General features: G+C 47.7%; 1 protein-coding gene across 2 annotated transcripts; it reads left to right on the top strand.

Annotated features, from left to right (window-relative positions):
* The first annotated feature begins 552 nt into the window (after window positions 1–552).
* LOC128830028 (tubulin alpha-3 chain) lies at window positions 553–10,031 on the top strand. 2 transcript variants are annotated; one of them, XM_054015644.1, is made up of 4 exons: window positions 553–651; window positions 4,333–4,576; window positions 6,887–7,035; window positions 8,612–10,031. In XM_054015644.1, the coding sequence occupies exons 1-4, from the start codon at window positions 649–651 to the stop codon at window positions 9,587–9,589; spliced, it is 1,374 nt and encodes a 457-aa protein (XP_053871619.1). In that variant the 5' UTR covers window positions 553–648; the 3' UTR covers window positions 9,590–10,031. The 2 variants fall into 2 exon arrangements, with proteins under 2 accessions (XP_053871619.1, XP_053871630.1); XM_054015655.1 differs by having other exon boundaries at window positions 617–635.
* Window positions 10,032–10,538: the final 507 nt, after the last annotated feature.

The following is a 10,538-nucleotide window of genomic DNA, read 5'->3' on the forward strand; positions in this document are numbered from 1 at the left end:
ATAACTCCAACTACAAAATGATACACACATAAAGACAGCATAATCATAACCAGCAAGCCATAACCTTGTCTTAGACACCTCATTTTACCCCCTTTATACAAGATTTGGTGCCTCTACAGGACTTTGGTTGCAACCATGTTCTATATGGTCCCAGTTCAAGTCAATAACGTGACAGTAGGCAGGACACAAGATAGCGTTGACAGCTTTGTTACTAATCAGGATGTAGATAACTGTTAAAGAATAAGAACCGGGCACGCTCGTGTGCCAGCCTGCGGCTTGGGAGTGCTTAGTTTATCCTTACGACACAGCCTCAAGCTTCCCTTCAGCTAGAATAAAACCCTCGTGTTTTATTTATTTATTTAATTACTTTTCAATCAAATCCCCCTTTGGAAAACACTTGGGGCCAAACTACCTCCCCCCCCAACCCTATTCAAATCAATGGGATTGCTCCAAGCACAAGTCGGCACAGAACCCGGCCCCTAAGGGATTGTGTTTCAGGCCAGCCCCAAAAGGGGGTCTCTGCCCCTTTAAATGAGCACAGTGCTTCTTTACATTCAGGTGGAGTCAGTTCTTACTGGGATATAAAGTTCCAGGAAGAGAGGGGGAGGCAGCTGAGTTGCTTAAATCTTAGGAAGGTACAAAGGCATCATGGTAAGGCATGCATTATTATTTGTATTAGTGCTAATGTATGTGGTTCTTAAACGCTATTGATCTATACACCTAGTCCTTCCTCTGTGGATGTTAATTCAAAGTAGCTATCTCATTTAATTGTTGCTTGCTTTGTAGTTTATTGAACCAACAGTTTGCTCCTTATAAGGTAAAAGCTAGTCCTTGGATTACTCTAAGTGGGCCCCCTCACTCTGGTTTTTCTCTCTAAGATTTCAGCTGGTGCCTGTAGAGTTGTTAAGTGTTTAACTTTTCATAGGAGTTGAGTTTTTCTTTTTATCTGCCACTGGTCTATATAGAGGCACAAATGTTTTCTGGCAGGCTAAAGTTTTTAAAGTACAGTATGTTTGTGGTCTTTCCCCTTGAAATTAACACTTCAGCAACAGTAACAATGTATGAAACTAATGGATTTTGCAGAGGATAATTTTTTCCTTATGAGCTGCCATGTTCCCTTTGTCTACTGTAATCCCAAGGGTTTGTCTGGTAAATGAGTAAAGTTACAACTGTCCCTTAGCATTTCTAATGTAATCTTGACTCTAAAAAGCCTACACTTTGACGCTCAAATGCTTTAATATACAAGCTTTACAAATGCATGCAATCTACATAACTACCCAGAAAGCTTACAATAAGGTGACTTGTATTATTCTAAGTATATTGTTCTAAAAAAAGGTTTGTGGAATGCTGACAGTTGAATGTGATGTTCTAATCTTGTAAAATGTGAAGAAAAGGAGTTTTCAAAATAACTTTTTTTTTTTTTTTTTTTTTTTTTGCAGACAGTAAAGTCAGACTTCAAAGTGCTGTTCTAGGGACTTGCCTGTTATAAAAATTTAACACTTTCATGACCATTTAAATGCAAAAATCATCTGGGCAACAATGTTTCATCTGTTTGTAGCCTGATGCTGTAAAATACAGTTTATCTTGGTGCAGGATGCAAATACAGTTGATCTGGTACCTCTTAACTGCATCCCCAAGCAAACTGTTATTTCAGCCAGCATTTCCTGCTGTTCCACAAGGGTTTTTCCATTTGCCACGCACTCATTTTAAAAATCCCAATAACTATGGTATGTTGGGAGCAGGTGCTGTCTCTTGTGGACTAGAATAGGTCAGTGATCCAAACAGCTGTCTCTGCTATAGCTGGAAAAAAATGGCAATGGTGGTGACCTTAGCCACATTTTGCTAAGAACTATTGCAACTATCTAAATGGTGGGGATGGGTGAGCTGAGTAACACGTTTCCCAAATAGTACAAATACCAGCCCTGTGAGATGGAGAACTTCAAATATCCGCCAGATAGAATCAGGAGTGGCCATGCCCACTAGAGATGGGACCCACCATAAGGCCTTGGGTTTGAGCTTCCCCCACAGTTTAGGGGTGATGAGAAATCAAGCCTGGACTAAAATTCTGTCTCTGGCAAATATATGATGAGAGGTTAGTGGGAGATCTTCCAATCCCATGAGAGCAATCCAGCCAATTGGCATCTGGATTTCACATTATGTGACTTGGCAAATTTGTAGCCCTTCATCCCTCACCTGGGGTGCTGAGTCCGAGTTAGCTCCTGAGATCTCAAAGCTATGTAGCCTCATGGCATCTCGCTGACTATAACTGCTTGAGTACTTAACATGCATTTAAGGAAGTACCTTTAATTCTAGATTATGGGTATAGCTATTCCAGTTGCTGAAGCTCTGTTTTATTTTATATTAAATAGTCCCTTGCCCATCCATTGCATCTGTCTCTAGATCCGTGGAAACTGAAGTAATGCTTATAGAGGGAAATGTGTATAACAATCAAGGCTCTTCAGTAAGACACAAACCAAACATGAAACCAGGACAATCTTATTGGCTGCTCATACCCTAAGGCCATGACACTGTTGCTAGAAGCCAAGCATCTTTCAGATTAACCCTTTAAAGCCAGGGCTGCCAAAATCTTCCTAGTGCGGATGTCCTTGTGGAGGCCCAGTGGATGGACAGCCACTATATTCCCTTGCACTGGGCTAGGTTACTAGGGTTGCCAACTTTCTACTGGCACAAAACCGAACACCCCTGGCCCCTTCTCCAAGGCCCCACCCCCACTCACTCCGTCCCCCCATCCCTCTGTCACTTGCTCGCCCCACCCTCACTCACTTGCTCATTTTCACCAGGCTGGCTCAGGGGGTTGGGGTGTGGGAGGGGGTATGGGCTCTGGGCTGGGGGGTGCAGGTTCTGGAGGTGGGGCCAGAAATGAGGGGTTTGGAGCACAGGAGGGGAATCAGGGTGGGGGGAGGGATTTGGTGCTCAGGGAGAGGGCTCCAGCTGTGGGCTGGGGGTTTGGGGTGCAGGAGGGTGCTCTGGGTGGCACTGAGGGGTTTGGAGGTAGGGTGACCAGATGTCCCAATTTTATTGGGACAGTCCTGATTTTTGGGTCTATTACCCCCTGTCCTGATTTTTTTTTTTTTTTTTTTTTTTTTTTTTTTTCCCCACACTTGCTGTCTGGTCACCCTATTTGGAGGGCAGGGGGTTGGGGTGCAGGAGGCGGTCAAGGTGCTGGCTCTAGGTGGCACTTGCCTCAAGCAGCTCCCAGAAGCAGTGGCATGTCCTCCTTCCAGCTCCTACACGTAGGCGCGACCAGGCAGCTCTGCATGCTGCCCCCACCCCACATGCCAGCTCTGCAGCTCCCATTGGCCAGGAACTGCAGCAAGTGGGGGCAGCGCCTGAGGACAGGACAGTGCGCAGAGCCGCCTGGTCGTGCCTATGTGTAGGAGCCGGAGGGAGGACATGCCACTGCTTCTGGGAGCTGCTTGTGGTAAGTGCCCCTATGCCTAGAAGCCGGAGGAGGGTCCTGCTGCTGCTTCCGGGAGCCACGGCAGGCAGGGAGCCTGCCTTAGCCTTGCTGTGCTGCCGCCCGGACTTCTAATGGCCCGGTCAGGAGTGCTGAGCGGAGCCACCAGGGTCCCTTTTCGCCTGGGCGTTCCAGTCTAAAACCAGACACTTGGCAACCCTATAGGTTACAGTTGTTAGTTTTTTGGTCCATCTTCTCTCCCTGGTTCTTTCAGCCTGTCTGATCTCTTGCTTTCTACTTTTTTAATACTCATGTGGCTTCTCAGTTCCCTCTCACCAGCTACATGCTGCTTGGAGCTCTGGAGGGAGGGTGAATTATTTAGTCTACAAGTGGCTTCTGGATGCAGAGCCTTATGTGAGGAGCTGAGAACCTGCTGGAGCTGAGACACACTTGGGCCAGAAAGCTGCGCTTGCAGCCCTGTGCAGTACATGTATGCTCCAGTGAAGACTGTGCAAGGGGAGGGATAGAAGGCCAGTGGTTTACAAGGAGTCACCTACTGCATAAATCAAAACTGCAGGTGCCCATTTGCAGTGCTGGGTTGGATCGGTCCACAGCTTATTCTTTGCTCCTTGTGTCTCCCCACCTGCCCCCAGGCTGGAAAACCTTGCATCAAGGGTACTGTCACATACAGGACTCTGTTATAGATGGTCTAATCTCTTTGTGTATTACCTGAAAACGAGAGGTTCTGTCCCAGAAATCTAAGTGTAGACCAAGACCTGCTGTTGGGCTAAATGTCTGCATGTAGGAAATAGTTTGAAAGAGCAAAATACAACTGCCAAGGTGAACATCTAGTAGCCACAATGTGTGATAGCTCCATAACCTGAAGCAGTAACTGGACTTGTCCCTAATTCCAGAGGGAGTGTCTTTCTATCCATATTGGCCAGGCTGGGGTCCAGATGGGCAATGCCTGTTGGGAGCTGTATTGTCTGGAACATGGAATCCAGCCAGATGGGACCATTCCCAGCAACAAGGCAGCTAAACCGATAGAGCCAGAGACTGAACAAGTGGATTCTTCTTTTGAGACCTTCTTCTGTGAGACTGCATCAGGAAAGCACGTGCCCAGGGCTGTGTTCATTGACCTGGAACCCACGGTCATTGGTAAGATAATGGGACAGGCCCCTAAATATGCAGCAGAACGTTCTTTAGCTTCCTTTCCGGTCTCTTGGTGGGAGGGTCTAATGGCTAATGTCCCTGATGGCATCATCTAACTTGCCACCTCCATGGGTTTAACCCTGGTAACACTATCCAATCATGAAGTGTTGTATTTTACGTGTCACTAATTCCAAACAGGACTCTACATGGCAAACAGGCTACTCCTACTACACTAGGGTGTGTGTGGCATTTAACTTTGGACTTTGCTTTCTTATGAGGGCTAGAAGCTCAGCTACTGAAACTGGCCTAGCTCCATTAACTTCAGTGGCACTATAGACTATCAGGGTTGGAAGGGACCTCAGGAGGTCATCTAGTCCAACCCCCTGCTCAAAGCAGCACCAATCCCCAGACAGATTTTTGCCCCAGATCCCTAAATGGCCCCTTCAAGGATTGAACTCACAACCCTGGGTTTAGCAGGCCAGTGCTTAAACCACTGAGCTATCCCTCCCCCCTGTTGCTGACTTACACCCACTGAGGATCTGGCCCAGCAAGCTTGTTTGATACCAGCTACTAAAGCAGGGGTCAGCGAGCTGATTTTTTTTGAGTGGCACGCAGCTCCCTGCCGCGGTCCCGGCCCCCAGCCCCCACTCAGCCCCCCCAGCTCTCCCCTGTGGGGGCAGGAGGCAGAAGCTTGGTTCTGCAGCAGCCAAGCTTCCCCCTTGTCCCCCACTTCTTCCCCCAGTGTGGTGCTTTCCTGCCCCTCCTCCTCCCCTGCGCCAATCAGCTGATAGCCCTAGCGAGGGGGAGGGGGAAGAGCAGCAGCATGCACACAGCTCCGTAGAGGATGCAGAGAGAGGTAGGGACGGAGCCTGGTGGAACAAGGCATATCCCTTCCAGCCCCCTGCCATGAGCAGCTCATGGCAGGGGGCTGGGAGCACCCCCATCCCTCTGCCCTGCACCCCCATTCCCCCAGCCTTCCCCCCCTGAACCCCCTACCCAATACACACCCAGCCCTCTGCCCTGACCCCTGAAACACCCCCCTCACCCCCCCCAGGTCTGGGGTCCCGGCCGCAGGCCCTGCTCAGCCCGCTGCCGGCCTAGGTGAACAGAACCCTAGGCTGGCAGTGAGCTGAGCAGGCTGGTGGCATAAGATCAGCATTTTAATTTAATTTTTAAATGATGCTTCTTAAACATTTTGAAAACCTTGTTTACTTTACATACAATAGTTTAGTTATATAATCTAGACTTATAGAAAGAGACCTTCTAAAAATGTGAAAACGTATGACCGGCACGCAAAACCTTAAATTGGAGTGAATAAATGAAGACTTGGCACACCACTTCTGAAAGGCTGCCGACCCCTGTACTAAAGCATCCCCATGAAGTCTGTGTAAACCAGTTTACCTGGTTCCTGTGGAAAACCAGCATCACACTTTTCAACAATCTGAAGTAGTGAAGAGTATTTCTCTGAGTAGATCACCATAGTCTCTCTTATGTTGGAAACTTCTTCATAAATGTTCACTGTAAAGTGTTTGTGGTGGTTAACCCAGGAGACCTCTTCACTGCTGCCTTTGATTCCTGAGGATTTCAGAGATTTGTTGCCAGAAATCTTGTCTTCGGGTCTGGGTGACTCCCTGTAGATTAAGGGGGAAATAACTAAATAAAGAACAAATCTCCTAAGGCAGGGGGAAGAAGCAGATTAGTCTGTGTAACATGCTGAATTTTTCCCAGTCAGGGAACTGAATGTTTCTCTAGAAGATCTGCTCTAGGAATTATTTTGGGGAAGTCCTATGGTCTGTTATACAGTAAGTAGGACTAGATGATCACAATGGTTCCTTCTGGCCTTAATCTATGAATCTACAGCATATAATGCCACCCCTAGAGAAAATGCTACTAGAAATTCACTGGTGCAAGTAAACAAGACAAATACACAAGTTTCATATGGCAGCTATACTCCCACAGACAGAACATGGGGGAAAACCAGCCAGTGTCCTAAAATGTACTGTAACCCTAATCGGAACAGGACTTTGACTTCCACCTTGAAGTCATGTTCTGATGTGCATTACCTGGGCAAACTTGTGGGTGTTGATCTAGATAGCACTCTTCTTCAGTCCTAGCTCCCCAATCCCAGGCCCCTCCTCTGAAAATTCATACAGTATCTTCAGTACACTGATGTTTCCACTTCATGCTGGACCTTCTTGAAGCTTGTCCCTCACAGACTCTTAAGGGCTTTGCTAGCAATGGTATTCAGTCACGCACTTCTAACATCCCCAGTCTGTTAACTGTCTGCTGTTTAACCAATAATCCAACTTCCTGCAGATGAGATCCGAATTGGGAACTACCGAGCACTCTTCCATCCTGAGCAGCTCATTAGTGGCAAAGAGGATGCCGCCAACAACTACGCCCGGGGCCACTACACCATTGGGAAGGAAATAATTGATACAGTATTGGGTAGAGTCCGTAAAATGGCAAGTAGACAAATACTTTTTCTTCTAAAACAGTGTCTTAAAGCACCTCCCTAATTAATCTTTGGGTCTGGAGGGGTTGGGAGAAGTGGGGTTATGAGAAGGGCAGTACCCACTTAAAAAGGGGATTGTAACAAGAGGCTAACAGGGCATTCCGACGTCCTACCCCAATGTTTGTGATGGGCACTGCAAGCCAAGTAGAAATTCATTGCTTCAAAAGAACCCTCAGGAGCAGTTACTTCTCTTGGAGATGGCTTCATAATGAGATTTGGGGGTCTTGTAATAGAGGGGTCATACCTCTGTACTTAGTGACTATTGTGTGGGACCTAAATAGCTCAGGGCCTTGCAGTCTATCAATGTGTCAAATCCCAGCCTTGATGAGTAGATTACAAAAGTACATAAGAACGTAGGAATGGCCATATTGGGTCAGACCAATGGTCCATCTAGCCCAGTATCCTGTCTTCTGACAGTTGCCAATGCCAGGTGCTTCAGAGGGTATGAACAGAACAGGCAATCATCAAGTGATCCATCCCCTGTCACTTCAGAGCATAGTTTTGCATCCCTGCCCATCTTGGCTAATAGCCATTGATTGGACCTATTCTCCGTGAATTTATCTAGTTCCTTTTTGAACCCTGGTATAGTCTTGTAACCCTTGAATCGCTGGGGTGGCCTATATAAAATCAGCTAGTGGTTCTCCATCCAGTTCCAAATAGACCAGTGTCCAGATCATAAATGACTTGAGACTCCAAGCTGTCAAAAAGCAACTTGCATTTCAGTGATCGTGAAACACTGAGGTCATAGAATCCTAGAATATCGGGGTTGGAAGGGACCTCAGGAGGTCATCTAGTCCAGCCCCTGCTCAAAGCAGGACCAATCCCCAACTGTTAGTTCTCTATCTGGTAGTTGTCCTAGAACTAGCCAATAACTTCCACTTGGCACAAGTGCTCTGTTGGCGTGTGATACATTGCCTGAAGGGTTTAGATGTCCGTGCAATAGTATCTCTAATAGCTCCAAGTACTCTGTCATTGTGCCATCCCTTAACACCCAAACTAACTAATGATCTCCTATGGAAACATCCAAGGGGTAGCTTAAAGGCCCAAATTAAAGCTGACTAACATTCCTCTTAAACTGTTAGTATTACTAAGTCCTGCCTTGCAGGCCGGGGATTGGACTAAGTGACCCATTGAGGTCCCTTCCCATTCTACACTTTTATGATTCTAGGAAAAGGAGAATTATTGGAACTTTATTCTTGCACAGAAACTCACTATCAGAACTTTTGACTAATCCTGCTGTCAGCTGTTAATCAGCAATGAGATTTTCCCAAGCAGCGGGGGGGAGGGAAGAGAAGCCGCAATTGGCAGCACCTCGGCGGCAGCTCCACCGCACCGCTTCATTCTTCGGCGGCAGGTCCTTCCCTCCAAGAGGGACTGAGGGACCTGCCACCAAAGAGCCGGACGTGCTGCCCCTCTTTGTTGGCCACCCCAGGCACCTGCTTGCTGCGCTGGTGCCTGGAGCTGACCCTGGATTAAATAGTGTAAAATCATTGAGTCGAGGAAATTAACAATTATTTTTCTTGCAGGCTGACCAGTGCAGTGGCCTTCAAGGGTTCCTGGTCTTCCACAGCTTCGGAGGAGGCACAGGCTCTGGATTCACGTCCCTCTTGATGGAGCGCCTGTCAGTAGAGTACAGCAAGAAGTCCAAGCTGGAGTTCTCGGTGTACCCTGCCCCACAGGTCTCCACTGCGGTGGTGGAACCCTACAATTCCATCCTGACCACCCACACCACACTGGAGCACTCAGACTGTTCTTTCATGGTGGACAATGAAGCCATTTATGACATCTGCAACCGGAACCTTGATATTGAGCGTCCCACTTACACCAACTTGAACAGGCTGATAGGACAGATAGTGTCGTCTGTCACTGCTTCTCTGAGATTTAATGGTGCATTAAATGTTGATCTGATAGAATTCCAAACTAATCTGGTGCCCTATCCCCGCATACATTTCCCCCTCACTACCTATGCGCCCATAATTTCGGCAGAGAAAGCCTACCACGAGCAGCTCTCGGTGCCTGAAATCACCAACTCTTGCTTTGAGTTCTCTAACCAGATGGTGAAATGTGACCCTCGCCGAGGCAAATACATGGCTTGCTGCCTGCTGTACCGGGGGGATGTGGTGCCCAAGGATGTGAATGCAGCTATAGCCGCCATCAAAACCAGGAGGTCCATCCAGTTTGTGGACTGGTGCCCAACTGGGTTTAAGGTGGGCATCAATTACCAGCCCCCCACTGTGGTGCCAGGGGGAGACCTGGCTAAAGTGCAGCGGGCCGTCTGCATGCTGAGCAACACCACGGCTATTGCAGAAGCCTGGGCCCGTCTGGATCACAAGTTTGACCTGATGTACGCAAAACGGGCCTTTGTGCATTGGTATGTGGGGGAGGGGATGGAGGAGGGGGAGTTCTCCGAAGCCAGGGAGGACATGGCTGCTCTAGAGAAGGACTATGAGGAAGTTGGCAGGGACTCTGCCGATGGGGATGAGGCAGATGAAGATGAGTACTAACTCAAACCTCAAATTCAGTACCAACTCTAGTTAATCAGGCTAAAGTTGTGACAGTGCTCAGGCAGCATCTCACAGGATTCTCCCTTAATATCAAGGTTGCCAATTGAGATACTTTATGCCCTCTTATGCTTGCATAATTGAATGTGGCCAACTCTCTGTAGCATGAGCGCATACTTGCTGAAACTATCAAGCTTCATTGCTAGGTCTCTGAAATGAAATCTGATAAGGCACCAGCTTAATGCTTGGTGCAGATTTTTTTTTTTTTAGGCGCAAAGGATACTAATGTATGAACCAAAGGACCTAAAGCTTGCAACACTCTCCTGCACGAAACATGAAGATTTCTCTGCCTCTTTTACTGCTAAAGCACCTTTTATTCAAAACCGTGTGTTGACATTAGACTATGTATGTCTTGTATATTTCAATAAAAATTATTTGGCTTTAACTTCTCTGCTGTATCAACTTCCTAAGGTTGTCTTAAATGTGTGACTTCACACTAATCCACAAGTAAATACCAAACCCATGTTTCAGGACTAGCTTTGTAATGAGGCTTGGCTACCTAGACTCCCCACTCCTACACCTACAATCTGCTCATCCCTCATTCGCTATACACTGCAGAGATTATTTCCACTGCAAACTGTCCCCAGCAGGAGGCTGCCCTCTTCTCCGAAAGCTGATCCGGCACTGAAATTCCTAGTCTGCAATTTATTGGACAGAAGGGTGAGCGTCTTAGCAAGAGTTGAGGCCGTAGGTGCCAACTTCCTCTCTACATGGGGAGTGCTTGCCCCTTTCCTCAAGCACGCCCCCCTCCCAGTACCTCCTGCACGCTGTGGTAAGGTGTCGCTCAGCCAGGCCAGCAATATGCGGGAGGTGCTGCGGGGAGGAGGGGGAAACTTGGCGGCTGGTTGGTGCTAAGCATCTGCTAATTCTCCTCTCCCCCCTCCCCCCCCCC

The sequence above is a fragment of the Malaclemys terrapin genome, chromosome 1, assembly GCF_027887155.1.
Source record: "Malaclemys terrapin pileata isolate rMalTer1 chromosome 1, rMalTer1.hap1, whole genome shotgun sequence".
Lineage (NCBI taxonomy): Eukaryota > Metazoa > Chordata > Testudines > Emydidae > Malaclemys > Malaclemys terrapin.